The 18,520-nt window shown below is 38.0% G+C and overlaps 1 protein-coding gene across 1 annotated transcript in view; it reads left to right on the forward strand.

The window, feature by feature from the left end:
- CSMD3 (CUB and Sushi multiple domains 3) overlaps positions 1–18,520 on the forward strand; it is a gene marked incomplete at both ends in the record, with an annotated part of 751,074 nt that overhangs the window by 729,069 nt on the left and 3,485 nt on the right. The window contains 6 exons of the mRNA XM_082307341.1: positions 564–675; positions 2,004–2,183; positions 7,941–8,006; positions 10,119–10,277; positions 15,772–15,884; positions 17,960–18,047. Of these exons, the coding sequence (XP_082163467.1) occupies positions 564–675; positions 2,004–2,183; positions 7,941–8,006; positions 10,119–10,277; positions 15,772–15,884; positions 17,960–18,047 (718 nt within the window). The remainder of the gene's footprint in view (positions 1–563; positions 676–2,003; positions 2,184–7,940; positions 8,007–10,118; positions 10,278–15,771; positions 15,885–17,959; positions 18,048–18,520) is intronic.

Consider the following 18,520-nt stretch of genomic DNA (forward strand, 5'->3'; position numbering starts at 1 on the left):
AATTAAAATATTATAGGAACATTGAAGTTTCTGAAGCATGAGACAGTGTTGTTGATCAGGTCTTGCATGTTCTAATGAAATATTTCTCATTATAATTTGTCAATTCATCCAGCATTCCACAAAGGGGATCTAGTTCAGCAAACATCCAGCAGTATCTATTACCCATTTCAGCTCTGTGACTTCCCTGGTTTGCTGCAAGATTGACTAACTGGCTCCTCCTTAATCCAAAGCTAGGAAGCCACAGTGAGATTGGTTTCCAAACTCACAGTGCCTCAACTATTCAAGGCCCAAAGCAACACACCAGAGAGACCACAGAAGATGTGGTTTTGATTTTCTTCCATGGAGGATTTCAGTTTGGGAGGAGAGTAATTTCAATGAGAATGAAGCTAATTTTTATTTCATATCAAAATGCTCTGTGAAATTAATTTACTTTCTACAGAAAGAGCATCACAATTTATTGAGCCTGTATTATGTGAAGGAGTTTGCTATCAAATTAGGAAAAAAACCCCAACAAACTGATATTTCCTCATAACAATACTGCTGTATTTTCTACTTTTCAACAGGTGGGAAATATTGTTCAATTTCAGTGTGAAAAAGGACACCTTCTCCATGGCTCAACAACACGAACTTGCCTTCCTGATCTTACATGGAGTGGAATCCAGCCAGAATGTATACGTAAGTAAATGACAGATTTTTGATCTATACATTTTTTTATCTAGGCTATTTAGTTACAGTAACATTGTTATAAACTTAATTTATATAGTTTTATTAACTTAATACAAATTTGCATTACTAGCTTATAGCAGCTAGAAATGTGATTTTGTGAGTGAATTTTTCTACAATAGCCTACAGAATTTAAAAAAAAAGAAACAACACAAAATAATGCGAATAACAGACAGCTCTTCATCCAGAGAGATGCTGAAAATAGTAAGTTTCTATCTAAGAGGGTGCAACCCTTCCAATGAAAAGAGTGAAAGAGTTGGGAGGAGGTGATGAGAACACGACATGTAGGAAAGCCCTGCACAACCCTAACTTGTACTGGAGCAGATAGTTACAATCAGTCCTAGTAAAGAGTTTGAGCTGTTTCCCAAGTAAGGAGTCAGAGTATTTTAAGAAAGGGGAAAAAAGAATGGGGAAATTTTTGAATCTGAAATGGAGAGAATCCTTTTACTTGGGTACAGGAAGTAGCATTTCATTTCTTAGATCATTTATACTTCGGTAAATAGCAATAATTTACTGAAGGTATAACATCATGGTTAATCTTTCTAGTTTTTCAGCTAGCAAGATGTATTTTTCTGGAAATAGTCTCACCTTATAAAGTCTGACCTTATTGAATTACTTCAGCATATGGAAAGCATATGCACAGAAGAAAACAACGTTAGTGTTTCAGTTGGTGCTAGCATTTCCCCTAAGCAAACAGCAAATCAGTAGCTCAGTGTGTTGAAAGGTGACCTCTGCTCTTGGAGGTATGCTGTTTTTGAGATAACACAAGGCTCAGATTCTGGTGCTTGTTAAAGATATAAGGCACTTTGTGTAAGATTAGGAATGGTAATTAATTTTTCTGCCTGATATTTAAATCTTGCCTTACCTACAATTTCTCCTTGACCTTTCATAGTGTTTTCCAAATGACCCATTTATTTACTGTTATCCAGTGCTACACAGATATCATAAGTCATGTAAGTCACAAGCCGTGATTGCTTTTAACTGTGATAAGATGTGCGCTGTTTGTGTTCACATATGCAGACAATTTTGGTTATGCAAGGGCATTTAAGTTGGTTCTTGGTCCCTTGAAATTGAAAGGTCCATTTTTGAGTGCATTTACAGGCTCAGGACAGTAATTTATAAACTATGTAGTAATTTTTAATGTGAATTTAAAATATATTAATAAGCTATAATTATTGATACTTTTTTCTTCATTAGTTACCTCTCAGAATATGTCTAGATTATTTTTTCAGAAATAGTGTCACCATTTTGACTGAAGATATTTTATCTTTTCTTCGTAGCTCACAGTTGTAAACAACCAGAAACACCAACTCATGCTAATGTTGCAGGAATGGATCTTCCCTCACTTGGTTATACATTGATTTACACTTGTCAGCCAGGCTTCTTCCTGGTGGGAGGATCAGAGCATAGAGCCTGTAGGTCTGATGGCACATGGACTGGGAAAGTTCCAGTTTGTGAAGGTAAGGTCTTCTGTTTCCCACTGCATCTTTCATCTATCATATTTCAGTGATTTTCTTTACTTGCAGTCTAATAAGATAAGGTAGAATGGCAAGGAGAACTAAGAGGGAGAAGGTAACTCTAATCCTTTGTCAGTTGTTTAATGGGACATATGCTTTCATGTACTTGTCTTTTATTTGCATGCTCACAGGTGTCAATTCCAGATATAATTCTAAAGGCCAAATACTTGGGTAACACCTGCTTTTAGACTTCTGACTGAGGCAAGTGTGGACTACATTCTCGTAAGCTCAGTGGAGTAAGAATCTCGATGTTTTTGCCCATACCTACTAATCTTAGATCAGGATGATTTTATTTACAGAGATTGTGTCAGCTGCAAGACAGCTATGACAGTTGCAATGCTACTATGATACAGTTGTCATCACGGAAACATGGTGGGATGACTCACACAACTGGAGTGCTGTAATGGATGGCTATAAACTCTTTAGAAGGGATAGGCAAGGAAGGAGAGGTGGTGGGGTAGCCCTCTATGCTAGGAAGTGTTTTGACTGTCTAGACCTTAATGATAGTGATGATAGTGATGATAGGGTTCAGTGTTTATGGGTAAGAATCAGGGGGAAGACCAATAAGGCAGATATCATGGTGGGAGTCTGTTTTAGACTACCCAACCAGGATGAAGAGGCAGAAGAAATATTCTATAAGCAGCTGGGAGAGGTCTCACAATCACTAGCCCTTGTTCCTGTGGGGGACTTCAACTTAACAGATGTCTGCTGGAAATACAACACAGCAGAGAGAAAGCAGTCTAGGATGTTTCTGGAGTGTGCGGAAGATAACTTCCTGGCAGAGCTGGTAAGTGGGCCAACTAGAGAAGGCGGTCCATTGGAACAGTTGTTTGCTAACAGAGAATGACTCGTTGGTCATGTGACACTTGGAGGCCATCTTGGGCACAGCAATAACGAAATGATAAGAGTTTTCGATTCTTGGAGAAGTAAGGAGGGGAGTCAGCAGAACTGCTACCTTGGATTTCCAGAGGGCAGACTTTGGCCTGTTTAGGAGTCTGGTTGAGAAAGTCCCTTGGGAGGCAGTCCTGAAGGCCAAAGGAGTCCAGGAAGGCTGGACATTCTGCAAGAAGGAAATCTTAAAGGTGCAGGAGCACGCTGTCCCCATGCAGTGAAAGACAAGCTGGCAGGGAAGAAGACTGGCCTGGCTGAACAGAGAGCTTTGGCTGGAACTTTGGAAAAAAAAAGAGAGTTTATGACCTTTGGAAGAAGGGGCAGGCAACTAAAGAGGACTACAAGGACGTCATGAGGTTATGCAGGGAGAAAATTAGAAGGGTCAAAGCGCAACTAGAACTTAATTTGGCTATTGCCATAAAAGACAATAAAAAATGTTTCTACAAATACATTAGTAACAAAAGGAGAGCTAAGAAGAATCTCCATCCTTTATTGGATGCGGAGGGAAGCATCACCACAAAGGATGAGGAGAAGGCTGAGGTACTTAATGCCCTCTTTGCCTCAGTCTTTAATAGTCAGACAAGTTGTTCTCGGGGCACCCAGCCTGCTGAGGTGGAAGACAGGGACAGGGAACAGAATGAAGCCCCCATAATCCAAGGGGAAATGGTTAGCCGCCTGTTACACCACTTAGAGACACACAAGTCTATCGGGCTGGCTGGGATCCACCCAAGGGTACTAAAAGAGCTGGTGAAAGTGCTCACTAAGCCACTCTCCATCACCTATCAGCAGTCCTGGCTAACAAGAGAGGTCCCAGTTGACTGGAGGTTAGCAAATATGACGCCCATATACAAGAAGGGCCAGAAGGAGGACTCAGGGAACTACAGGCCTGTCAACCTGACCTTGTTTCTGTGGAAGGTTATGGAGCAGATCATCCTGAGTGCCATCACATGACATGTACGGGACAACCAGGGGATCGTGCCCAGTCAGCATGGGTTTATGAAAGGCAGGTCCTGCTTGACTAACCTGATCTCCTTCTATGAGAGGGTGACCCGCTTAGTGGATGAGGGGAAGGTTGTGGATGTTGTCTACCTGGACTTTAGTAAAGCCTTTGACACTGTTTCCCGTAGCAGTCTCCTGGAGAAACTGGCTGCTCATGGCTTGGACAGATGTATGCTTCCCTGGATAAAAAACTGGCTGGATGGCCGGGCCCAAAGAGTTGTGGTGAATGGAGTTCAATCCAGTTGGCAGCCGGTCACAAGTGGTGCTCCCCAGGGCTCGGTACTGGGGCCAGTCCTGTCTAGTATCTTTATCGATGATCTGGAAGAGGGGATGGAGTGCACCCTCAGTAAGTTTGCAGATGACACCAAGTTGGCCAGGAGTGTTGATCTGCCTGAAGGTAGGAAGGCTCTACAGAGGGATCTGGACAGGCTGGATTTATGGGCCGAGGCCAACTGCATAAGGTTCAACAAAGTTAAGTGCCGGGTCCTGCACTTGGGTCACAACAGCCCCATGCAACACTACAGGTTTGGGGAGGAGTGGCTGGAGAGCTGCCTGGCGGAAAAGGACCTGGGGGTGTTGGTTGACAGCTGCCTGAACATGAGCCAGTAATGTGCCCAGGTGGCCAAGAAGGCCAATAGCATCCTGGCTTGTATCAGAAATAGTGTGGCCAGCAGGACCACAAAGGCGACAGTGCCCCTGTCCTTGGCACTGGTGAGGCTGCACCTTGAGTACTGTGTTCAGTTTTGGGCCTCTCACTACAAGAAGGACATTGAGGTGCTGGAGTGTGTCCAAAGACGGGCAATGAAGCTGGTGAAGGATCTAGAGCACAAGTCTTATGTGGAGTGGCTGAGGGAGCCAGGGTTGTTTAGTCTGGAGAAGAGGAGGCTGAGGGGTGACGTTATTGCTCTCTACAACTACCTGAAAGGAGGTTGTAGTGAGGTGGGGGTCGGTCTCTTTTCCCAAGTGACAAGTGATAGGACAAGAGTAAATGGCCTCAGTTGTGCCAGGGATAGGCACCTAATATTTAGATATTAGGAAAAATTTCTTCACCAAATGGGTTTTCAAGCGCTGGAACAGGCTGCCCAGGGAAGTGGCTGAGTCCTCATCCCTGGAGATATTTAAAAGACATGTAGATATGGAGCTTAGGGACGTGGTTTAGTGATGGGCTTTACAGTGTTAGGTTAACAGTTGGATTTGATGATCTTAAAGGTCTTTGCCAAGTTAAATGTTTCTGTGATTCTATGATTGTTTTCTGATTTTGATGAAGGATGCCTAAAGTCCAAGTAGATGTCTGAATCACTGCATGGAATTAATCCATAGGACTTAATATTATTTTTTATTTGTATGTAAGCAACAATATACTACTTGGAAAGAAAATGTATCTACTTTGCCCTTGATGTTCCAACATTTTATGTCCTTTCTAATTTTTAGTACATACTTTGTCATGGCAGGGCATGAAAAACCTCATGGCAAAATCATGGTGATAATGTTGTTTTTCATGTGAGATAAGAAACATCCTCATGTATCACAACTGTTTGGAATTCTATTTCCTCAATACTTGAAGCACCCTTCAGATTACTGATACCTAATGTTTCAGATGTGGTTATCCCCACGGCATTTACAGAGGCATTCAAAGGCTGTATAGCCAAACAGTGCTACTTGGAAGGGAAACAGGAAATGAATATTTTGTATTACTAAAAAACAGGTGTCCTGGCATTACATGCTAAGCAAGTACTGGGGGAAAACAGAGCAGACCTTTGGGAAAGTGTTAGGAAGAAAGCTGCCAGGAGGCTTATTACTTGTTCAGTACTCAGGAAGAGTTATGGCAAGCCAAATGGGATTCATGGGTTGTATGTTGATCCAAGAATTTTCAGCTGATGATATTGAAACAAGTAGTATTAGCTATCCTATCTGATAGTAAGGAACTTTTATGAGAATTTTCTTAAAAAGTGTTGAGTGGTAACTGTGAGTGTATCTACCTTATCATATAACTTAGTTCCCCAATATCCTTAGAAAATGTTACAGAAATGATAAATTTTTAGGATCAGAGGTCTTGCTTCTTGCTTTTTAGCAGTGGAGAAAGCCAAGAATGAGCAACATATTGTAAAGTATTAATTCTAATTAAAGAAAGTAAAATATCTCTTAAATATTTTCAATTTTACCTACTACAAATGGGTGAAACGTCTCTCCTATGGAATGGAGAACAGTACCACGTCAGGTTGTTCACCTGTGATTGTGAACTTCACAAAAATAACTTGGAAATGGATAAAAAGCCATAAAACATTTGGTGTTGAGAGCTCTAAAAGGATCTGTAGGGGAATTAAACCAGAATTTGGTCCTTTAAATACAAAACTGCAATCTTAAAAGTCCTACTCAGCAAATATTTGGACCTAGAAAATTAAACTCCATAGATAACTTGTTTTTGTTTTGGCTTTGTATTTAAAATTTGTATTTAAATATTATTTTCTATTCAAAATTTCAGTTCTGAGCTTGACTAGAAATGTATCCACCTTGACAAGGCTGATTAACTCATCAGCTTTTTATACTGAAACCCTTTGAAAGTATGATCCAGATATTTCTAACTTGAGTTTGATGTAGTCAAAAATCATATGCTGTTGAAGCAAGCCATCCAGGTCAACCACCTTCAGTAAAGTTCAGTAAGTTTCTTTCAAAACAGAGAGGAAATAGAGATTAATCAATCAGTAGTAACAGGCCATGAGAACTTTAGTTTGAATTCCAACCCCTGCCTTTGTTTCTTGCCAGTTTTAATCTATATAACAAGAGCAAGCCTTCTGTATAAGCTAAAAGTTGTTCTCAAGAAAAATATTCTCAGTGCTTCTTGCTAAAGTTTCCTTTTTATGCAGAAAAATATTCCACTCAGGGAGAAGGAAGTTGCTTTTCTTGTCTATTTTTTTTTAAGTATCAACCAGAGAGAGAAGTCCTGATTTCAAAGTCAAGATCCAAAATACAAAATATTGAAATAACCATTGGAGCAAGGAATGGAGACTAGTGCTGCATGAGAGTATTCTACATCAGGAGACAGAATTATACGTCTTCTTTATAGTCTAGTGAATCCAAATTAGTTTCTGCAAAATAAAATAGCTTCAGCTACAGGAAATGACATTGTCCCATTGCATTAGGTTCATCATCTTCAGCGGTGGGAGAGTTCCTGCTCTAAGCAGAGAAGAAATGAAATTCTCCAACTTCCAGTGCTCAAATCACCTGAGCAGTTGGAGATACTATGGACAGCCTCATTTCTTTCTTTCTTTCTGTCGCTATTCTTTAAAGAAACAGTGACCTCCTCCTCCATTGTTAAGAGATTAGGCATGCATCTTTGGGTTTTCAGTCTTGAACACAAAATGTCTCACTCATTCACTGTTTGGTGTTACATTGCTTACTGTCAATGCACTATTCAAAGTTCTATTTTGTGTGGATCCCTATTTAAATGACATAACCTGCCTTAGATGACATATTAGAAGACATCTCACAAACTAGGTGCATAGTCCAGGACTGTGAATTCTGAAATGTGGATTCTGAAGTGAAGGCCTACACTGTTTGGGTATTGCAAATGACTTGGTAGCATCCAGGTGACTGACTTAGGAGAAAATGCAGCAACTGAAGAAATCAGTGGGCACATGCTCCTGTGATACCAAGGCTTGATACTGACTGAAATCTCATTCTTATTTGAGTTTGAAACATCATCTTATATCCTTTGTAACAACTAAATTCCACTATGGCACTTATTTTCCTAGTTTCTGAGTAACATATTTGCTACTGATTTGGTTTTTTGTCATTCATTCTTTCTGACAGCTGGTTCCAAAATATTAGTGAAGGACCCTAGACCAGCTTTGGGAACACCAAGTCCCAAACTAAGTGGTAAGTACTTTGAGGTATATTTAGTTTGAAACAGTTTCTGTAGAAAAGACAACAAGGATCGATTTAGTGAGACTGTACTGAATGGCTTAGAAAGAATAAAGGGTATTAGATTAGGAATTACATTAATAGAACAAAAACATCATTAGTTAACAAAAACATCATTAATTAAATTATTCCCCAATGTTTAAGTCCGTCTAGACTATATGGTATTATTTATATCCATATATAATTTCTAACTGTTATGTGATGGAAGTTTTATTGGTTTCCCTGAAATCAGTGTTCTGTGTAAGATCCTATGCAATTTACCCATTCAAAAACTATGTTACACAGAAATAAAGACGTTTCACATTTTTTTTCATAGTCTTGCATTTCTTTTACATATTGCTAATTTAGATTGCTTTACCTAAATACTTCAGTATTAGCCTTCAACAAAGATAATTTTAGCGTAGAGAAGGTAGTCTCTCTAACTGTGGCTAAAGTAAACTCCAGTTTTAACTGATTTGCTAAAGACGACTGTCTTTGGATGTCCTGACTAGATCCAAGACAAATCTTTCTCTCTCCACTAAAGAGATGTTTTGAAGAGAGAAGTCTCCTTAACTAAAAGTAGCCTTTGAGTATAACCCTATTAAATGTCTACCAATAATGAATAAAGATTTAAAAGCAATTCCTTAGCATAGGGTTTTTTGGGGGGTGGGGTGGGGCTTTTTTTTTTTAACAGGTTGTACACTACTTCAAAACTAGGTTTGTCAATTATGTACTGTATGGTAGTCATATTATCAGTTTTTTCATTCAGAAGTTTTTTGTACAATCCCAATTAATTGCAAATAAAGTACACAAAGATTAGTTTTCCTGAAAGTAGGGAAATAAATTTCAGGCAGATCATAAATCAACAACATCAGACTGTTTACACCATGCAGTTTCTTTCCTTGCAGTTTGTAGGCCTAGTACCTAGGTGTTTTGTTTTTATGTGTTTACTTGTCAAATATTATATGCATATATACATATACATACACAAATAAAAAAACTAGGAAAGCTCTTTTACCCTTCATGGGGAAGACAACCTATGTCTGTGACCCATAAAATAAATGATGAAGGAAGACTGTCGGGTATTCCAGTGTGCCCCAGTCTTGAATTTTGGGATATCCTGAGAGAAAGGGACAAGTATTCTGTGTTTATCTGACATGAGATGCCAATGCACACATGAACCCAGAGCTTTAAGTTCAGTGTGAGTGACTCCAAATAATGTGAAAGTGCTGATTTTAAATAGTGATTATTTGGTTTAGGGCTAAGTTTGATACATTTCCTTTGGAAAGTGTAGTAAACCCACCCGAAGTCACCTTCAATTTAATTGTTTAAATGGTATTTTATGTTAAGATTTTAAAGATTTGCATGTTTTTACTGGATAAGCAAAATTTATTTTTTTTAAGCATACTGTTGCTGGAATAGCATTACTTAAATTAATCATTTTACAGTTGGATAATGATAAATATTAAATATAAAGGTATAAATTTAACATATTTATACTCCCTGCAGTCTATGATCTCTTTTTAACTTTAAAATAGGGGATTTTTTTTCTCCTGGTGAAGCTCATAATGTTTTTAAGCATTTGAAGACAGGACAAAACTTGTTATATAAGTTTTTCATTAGAAAAATTGACTAGGTAATAAAGAAGATGCTTATAATCTTTTAATGTCATTTAAATATGCTTATAAAAATTTTGATGTCTAAATCAATATTAATTTCTGCAAAATTTAATCCTAGCTGTATGTCCCTGCCTGTCTGTGCTGGCATAGAAAACATTCTGCAGTGAGAGGAATCTGGTTTTTTTTGGTTACAGCTATTAAATTAGATTTTGTGAAGTTGGTTTAATTTTAGGACATGTCCATGTTTGAGGAAGGTACAGTTGTGGTTGTGTTCTTCAGTACAAATACATTTCTTTCATAAATGTTCATGCCAGGTTTCTATGCTTGATATGTGAAGATTATGCCTAATAGACTTAGGGAGGGTAAAGTAGAGAAAATGCTAATACTTATCATACATTTTGTTAGATGTTTGACTTCATAACTACTAAATACTGCAAAATGTATTGAAACATGTTTGATGTCTATATAGTTCCTGATGATGTATTTGCCCAAAATTATATATGGAAAGGATCTTACAATTACAAAAGCAAGAAACAGCCCATGACTTTGACAGTCACCAGTTTCAATGCAACTTCAGGAAGAGTAAATGCAACACTTACAAACAGCAACATGGAATTGCTGCTATCAGGTATGGGATTAGAAAACCATTTCCTTTTAATTTCTTCTGCCTTATGTACATTGGGTACCTGTAACTTCATGCATAACACTTGAAGTTTTAACGTCTTCCGGAAACGTTCTTAGCTTACCAAAGAAATTTTCATTCTAGTTTGATTCCTTTTCAAAGGTAGGGATTTTTCCACCTTTTCCTTCTCTCCCCTTTGTTAATGTCCCAGGTTTTTGTTATATTTGGAATTAATAGTCAATGAGGAGTGAAAGAATCATCCTAATTCTCATTCTTCTTCCTTAAATATTATAAATAAACTTAAATTGCTGTTCCTGAGTTTTTCTTAATTATTAATTTTACAATTTCCCTACAATAGCCTATTAATGACTAATAAGTAATATGATGAGACTGATATGTGTTGACCTAGCAAGGTAGACATACTTAATGAACACGGAGAGCAAGGAGAGATGACACTTGTTAGATTAGCTGCTATAGTTGAAAAAAGTAGCTACCCTTCATGCTGTGGTTTCAGAAGAAGCCCTTGATTGCAATCTTGGTTTATGATATTCCACAATCCCTGGCACACAGAACACTGTTGCCATGGTTATGTTGGCACAATATGCACAGTTCTGTACACTGTGAACCATCAGCAGAAACTACAGATATGGCTTGATAAGCAAGCAAACAAAAATGCTGTAAAAAAATGTTTGGATTTATAGTTTTTGCATGTTTTTTAAACTCTGTCAGTTCCATGATTGAGACATCTCAGCCACACAGACAATGGGCCCATCACACCACAGGAGTGGCAGGCTGTAGCACAGGGGTGTGAATAAGCATAAAAGAAACACCTGCAATCAATATTATCACTCAAAACTTAGTTTCTTGAAACTTCACCCTCTGTCTACAACACTTTTTGCAAGGACTGAAGAAGCCTAAGAATAGCAGTTATGTATAGACTGGACACTGCTGGTTTTAATTTTGTTCACCACTTAAGGACCCCTTTCTCTGAAGTAGTTTAACATCACTCTTTATGCTTGAGGTTAAGGACAGAAGTGACAGAACATTACCCTGTTGGAAAAAACGAAGGGGGGAAAGTTCAGCCCATATGTTTCTAAGAGGTGTGATCTACAGGAAGAATGTAATGGTCCAAAGAATCCATGTCTCTGTTGAGCTCTTAGTTTCTAATATCTAGTAGAGTGGTGAATTTTTGTCACTAGGTTTGCCTGTTGAAGGTATTTTGTGGGTGTCCTTTGAAGAGTCACACTTAAGAGGCCATAGGTAGACTGAATGTTTCATAAAATATTTTCTGACTGGTAACTGTGTTTGTCTTGACTGTCTGTGTGAATTTATTCTATCATATGATGTCTGTTTAGCTACAACCATGTAATTTCTATGAGGGTATTAGGTGCAATGGATGTAGTAAAAGTAAAAGCTGCATTTTCTCACCCAAACAACCTCCTCCTCCTCCAAATAAAAAGGTTCCCTCAGTTGTAATCACAAAAGTGATTACAAATGCCCATTTTCACTCTACATACATGCATTGCTCACATCATCAGGTATTTAAAATTATTTTCTTTCCCTATTTTGAAGATAGAAAACTGTGATCCTGTATATTGAAAGAGTATCTTAGGGCCAGGGAAGTAGGGATGTATCAAAAAAGACATTTAGATGCCAGAAAGCTGATTTCTCCTATTCTCAACTTGTAGGTTTCTGAAATGAAAAGTAGTTCCCTCCCCATGCAGCACTTACTGTTTTGCATGCCATCATTTGCTGCATCTTTTTTTTACTTCTTTTTATTTTGACAACTGTGCTTGCTGTAATTATAGTATACATATCTGTCATAGGATAGAAATGGGCATGTTCTTTTGATCAGGTTAGCATGAGTGAAAATAGCAATGCTGTTATAGGGATTAAGGGAAGAGAAAGGTACAGCTTTTACTTGTTTATTTGGCTCAGATTAAACACTCTCTTGTAGACTGGGAAACCAGTTGCCAGCTCTGAAGAAACACATCGTCCTTTCACCAAGAAACACTTGTGAATACTTGTAAACTAGCAGAGAACAATGGTGCCTTGGTCTGCGGAATAATTTTTCTCTATGCTCTTTGTTTGAGTGTACGTACATAGTGTATGCCCATGTACACACACCATAGTCCTCAGCCTCATGCAAGTATTTCCTAATGTACATTTATAACATACATCCATGGCAGATATGATTGCTTTTTTCTTCCCAAGCTCCAAATGATTTCTATATGCACACTGTCCAAGCTCTTGAAGTGACCAAACACCATGTGATGATGTTAGCACAGTCCTGAAGACAAGAGAATAAACTCTTTCTTATCAAAGCACATTCATTTGAGCTCAGTGCAGTGTTAACACGAAAGTAAGTCTGCTTGTTAGCTCAGAGATGATTTATATATAATGATACCTCCTATAGGGCAATCACCTATCTTCAATGTGGAGAAGGCTTTTGTTCTATGAATTTAGGCATGTAAATGAGAAACATGAATTAGGAATCTCATTGCACTGTCTCTTACTGAAGCTTCTGAAGAGAGCTAGGAAGTTTGCATCTTAACCTGAATTGAACTTTTGAGATGCCCATCTCACTGTAGTGAGAGCCTAGAGTGAATAAACTAATGGAGAGGACAAAATTAAATGTCTTTTCTTAGTTGGGATACATCTGGGCATGTGATCTGTTTCCAGTTTATAAATTTTTGTTTTTGTCAGATTAGCAGCTAGCATGACAGATGTGACCATGCTTTTTCTTCTCTGGAATTCATTTTAACACAACAACATCGGCCACCATTTTCTTCTGACCATGTATACAAAACTCTATTTGTCTGAAAACCCTGTTGTCTCCCAGATCGTCTCTTTGCAGTACTGCAGTACAATATTAAGCAATTGGTTGTGTCAGCTTTTCTTCCTTCTCTACCTTAAAATGCAAAGAGCACTAAGTACTTGGGTATTTCCTTCCTACTGTGTTAGCTAGTGTTTTTGTGCAGCCTTAGTTATATTTTTTTCCACTGGAGACTGTGGTGGGTTGACCTTGGCTGGATGCCAGGTGCCCACCAAGCTGCTCTATCACTCCCCTTCTTCAAGTGGACAGGGGAAAAAAAATATGATGAAAGGCTTGTGGGTCGAGATAAGGACAGGGAGAGATCACTCACCAGTTACCATCATGGGCAAAACAGACCTGACTTGGAGAAATTAATTTAATTCATTGCCAATCAAATAAGAGTAGGGCAATAAGAAATAAAACTAAATCTTAAAATATCTTCCCCCCACTCCTCTCTTCTTCCCAGAATCAACTTCACTCCTGAATTCACTACCTCCTCCCCCCGAGTGGCCCAGGGGGACAGGAATGGAGATTGCAGTCAGTTCATCACCTGTTGTCTCTGCTGCTCCTTCCTCCTCACTGTCTTCCCTTGCTCCAGCATGGGGTTTCCACCCATGGGAGACAGTCCTCCACGAACTTCTACAATGTGGGTCTTTCCCACAGGCTACAGTTCTTCACAAACTACTCCAGTATGGGTCCTTTCCATGTATTCTTTCCATGGGGTGCAGTCCTTCAGGAACAGACTGCTCCAGCATGGGTCCCCCGTGGCGTCACAAGTCCCGCCAGCAAACCTGCTCCAGCATGGGCTCCTCTCTCCACAAGGCCATAGGTCCTGCCAGGAGCCTGCTCCAGCACAGGCTCTCCACAGGGTCACAGCCTCCTTTGACCATCTGCCTGCTGTGGTGTGGGGTCCTCCACAGGCTGCAGGTGGATATCTGCTCCACTGTTAACCTCTATGGGCTGCAGGGGGACAGCTTGCTTCACCATGGTCTTCACCATGGGCTGCAGGGGAATCTCTGCTTCAGTGCCTGGAGCACCTTCTCCCCCTCCTTCACTGTCCTTGGTGTCTGCAGAGTTGTTCCTCTCACATATTCTCACTCCTCTCTTCTGGATGCTGTTGCATAGCAGGTTTTTTCCCCTTAGATATGTTATCACAGAGGTGCTGCCACCATCACTGATTGGCTCAGCCTTGGCCAGTGGTGGGTACATCTTCAAGTTGCCTGGCATTGACTCTGTTGGACATGGGGGAAGCTTCTAGCAGCTTCTCAGAGAAGCCACCCCTGCAGCCACCCCGCTACCAAAACCTTGTCATGCAAACCCACTACAGAGCCATTACCTTCTCCGATGTCTCAGTGCTGTCTTCAGTTCTTGTTCACATCACAGAATTTGGATGAACACAAAAATGGGAAATGACCAAAATTAAGAGTACTGCTATGTTACTGGAGTTTTCAGTTAATAAAAAGATATTCAGTTTAGTTCATGTGTAGTTAACACATACTAACGAAATCTAGTCTGAAGTCATCCACATTTGTCAGTATAAATTTAAAAAAAGAAAAAAAAAGGGAGGGACGAAAGCTAGTGTTTAAGTCTAACTTATTTACAGTATGAAGCCTGTTCTGTGATGTATTGAGTCAATAAATCAGTGAATTTTAATTTCAGTTTGGTGGAGTTTTCTGGAGGTGGAAGTATAATTGTTTGGGTTTTTTTTTTAATTTTCTTGGTTTTGGTTTTAATTTTGTTTCTGTTAAAGTTTTAGCCATCATTAGCTTTTGTTCATGTAAAGTGCAATATAACCTTGCATGATTCTACAAATAGAAGATTTCATATGAAATGAACAGTAATTTCAGTGCTCTGCCAGAAAGGAAATGATCATACTAGAGAGGTCTTCTACTTAAAATCTGAAGTTTTAAACCATTAATTGCTAACAATGGTCAAAAATGTGGGGGGAAGAAATCTTGACTGTATTTTCACTATTCACCATTGTCTTTGTAACAGAAGATTAAATCACTAAGCATATCATATTATTTTATTTTCATTCTCCAAATTAGCAGATAAAGTTATTTGGGTTCTAAATATTTCTTCTTCAGGAATGAAAATGAATCAATTAATTATGCCTACAAAGTAAATAAGGTTATATATGTCTTGTCATTGTCTGGAAGAAACTGTATCATAATATTGTCTGATGCACAATTTCATTTTTTGAGATATTTTCAAATTTAGAAATTTTTAATTTAGCACCAGCTTTTAGAAAACCATTTAGATGTGGATGTTCCTATTATCATCTTCTTTACCTGATGACTAAACTACAAATCTTGAAAGTGGGGATGCAAGGTTCAAATATACTCTGCCTGATTCAGAACAGTATTTTCCATCTCTAATCGGATTACTGTCACTGTTTGTCTTGTCTAAGGCTTGTTACCATAACTGTTAATTAACAGCTGTGTGTATAGGGTTTCCCTTCTGTCCTCTCTGCAGCCTAAGCTAAAACCAGCTTCTATTGAACTCCTATGATAATTGAAATAATTTCACAAAAGAATGTGTCTTGCTAAAATAAAATGTTGATAACAATGCTATCTATTCTTCCTGCTTTCCCTTTTTAAGGCAAGAGATTAAATGCTTATTCTTAAAGATGAAATTATTTCTCTACTCAACACAAATATAAATTTTTAAAACTATATTCTACAGGAGTGTATAAAAGCCAGGAAGCTCGGCTAATGCTCCACATATATCTCATTAAAGCACCCTCTCATACATCTGCGAGCAAGTTGAAAGAGGAAAAATGGGCTATGGATGGTTTTGTGAGTATATTTCTGCTACAAAAGAGAGAGAAAGATTTTTTTTTTTTTTTTTTTTTTAAATCATGCTAGTGTTCTACACCCAAAAAACCCTGAGACATATCAAATGGAATCTTGTTAGCAATGCTGATTCATTAAATGAAATGAAAATTTTATGATGAGATATAGACCATTCTCAGGGAAAATATGGGAATAGTCATACAGTGTAGGCACAATTATAATGCATGTTAACACAGAAGCCTTTCCCTTACTTCTCTTTGAATTTTATTCTAATATATTGAGACATTTTATCATCATGATAATATAATATCAATTTATAATAATATTATAATATATAATATTAATATAATAGCAATTTTTATCATTAAGCTAGCAGTCATGTTTTATTTTTTGGTGATATTTTTAGAAATACCATGGAAAAGCTGAACTGTTACGTATATGGGGAAACCAAATAGATTGCTGCAATTAAGCATTAAGCCCCTTGGAGGTTCAGGGGCTGAGCTTATTCTTTAAAAGGGACAAGAAGAGAGCACATAACTGAGAGGAAGAGAGGTGAAGGAGAGAAGTAAGAAGAAGAAGCAACAGCCCAGGGGGCCGGGATGTGTTTAAACCATGAAAAGGAAATCCCTTCAGAGAACAGACAGGAAAAACAAACATTGCCCAAGACAATTCTAAGGCTGTAAAAAGCTGAGTGTGCTGGGGGCCTCAGACACTTTATTTGCCAGAGAAGAAAGCAGATTTTTCAGAAAAGAAAGGGACTAAAATAATTTGGATGTTGATGAACATTCATACATCCCTATTATACCATCTCATTTTTCAAGGAATCTGTTTGTTTTCTTATGCTTCACCTGCTGGTAAAGCACTACAGGGACATGGGTGCACATGCCAAAAGAAGAGAAGAGGTGTACATTGAAGTGTACGCATAAATGTATATTTGTATAAATTGTGGCACTGCTTCAATAATAATTTTAAAAAAGGTGCAAAACCAAAGCAAAAAACCCTAAACTGCTTAAACAATAAACATACTGGTAGAAGGGCTTAACTCCCTTGGTTTGTACAAACTTTAGGCTTCATGAGCATGCTCTTGAGATGAAAAAAATATGGTAAAAGCAAGAAATTTATTTTCAGACTACTAAATGTACAAAAGTACTCAGTACAGTCCCTACATTCCATATGCTATTTACATACTGTTCTTATTTTATTTTTTTTTTTTTAATCTTGGAATAGCTCAAACAAGCTGCTTTACCCCAAAGTAAGAAATTCACCTGAGAAATGCACCCTTTCTTCTGTGAAAACATAGCTTCAGGTCATTGCTGAAGACATACTGTTGCCTTGAGAAAGGGAAGCTTAAGGGAAAATCTTGAAGGAACCTGCCTCGAGACCACTGAATTTAAACCTAATAACTACCCTGGAAAGCAAATACCTGTAAATTTGAATACAATATGTTAGTTTAGAATGTACTTACCCCAATAAGGGAGGTATTCATAGGATCACAACCCTTTCCTCCCTCCCACAAGTCTTTTAGTTTATACTGGCATATCTTGCTCTTGTACCAAAGCCTCGTTCAATATTCTTCCAGTCTACAGATGTAGAATTAAGTAATTATTGGGATAACCACTGAGCAAGAACAAAGGAACTAACTGTCAATTGAATGTGAGGTCTTTTTTATTTACTTTTAAAGTAATTATTAAAACCTCAATACTTGCCTCCTTAGGATCATCTACAATATAACGTTTGCCATCTGCTTCCAAACAAATCAGATAATTATGAACTATGTAAGATAGAAATACTGACATCCTGAATTACCAAAAACATTAAGTTTTGTTGGTTTTAAAAAGTCATACAGTTAAAGGTATTATAAGGTAGTACGTGTGGCCATAAGCCACCATGTCTAAGTTCTGCCTTTAACAATTCTGTCTTTTCTTTTGAACTTTATGGATTTCCTAGAGAAAAGACGGTGTTTTCAATGGGAAATAACACTACCAGTCAAGCATATTAGGTTTTCTCTCTTCCAAACAGATATTTGTAACTTGTAACAATCTTTTCCCCATTTAATTCAGAGTACTTTTTGTTTACAGGTTTCTGCTGAACCTGATGGAGCAACATATGTTTTTCAAGGATTCATCCAGGGTAAAGATTATGGACAATTTGGACTTCAAAGATTAGGTATTCAGCAAATTCTAAGTTTTTGCCAGTTCACTGTTCCATATTCTGTTTTATTATGTCCAGTAGTTTAAGGGCATCTGCAGGATGTTGTCGGTATTAACATTTTATAGAATATTGAGATATTCATATCTTTAAAATCTCATTTAAGTAGTACTTACAAAGAGTGTTTTGTCAGAAGTTATAGGGAGTTAAGATGCCTTGCAATGTGCTGCTTATTATAGCTATATATTTGCTATGTTTTAGGCAATGTTTTTCTATGAATGTGTGTAAAATGCATTTAGTTTCATATCTTAATAACTATTTAGAAGCCCATGTTACAGAATGTTCTCCTAAACTGAACTCTTGCTCATGGTGCTGAAAAAATATTTCACTTAAGCATTTGATAGAAGAGTGAAACTGCTAAATATTTGCAAGTAAATCTTCATGTCACTCAAGAAGAACAAAATCTTACTCGATAAGCATTTATTTCCTAC

Source organism: Platalea leucorodia, assembly GCF_965183815.1.
Source record: "Platalea leucorodia genome assembly, chromosome: 1".
Taxonomy (NCBI): Eukaryota; Metazoa; Chordata; class Aves; order Pelecaniformes; family Threskiornithidae; genus Platalea; species Platalea leucorodia.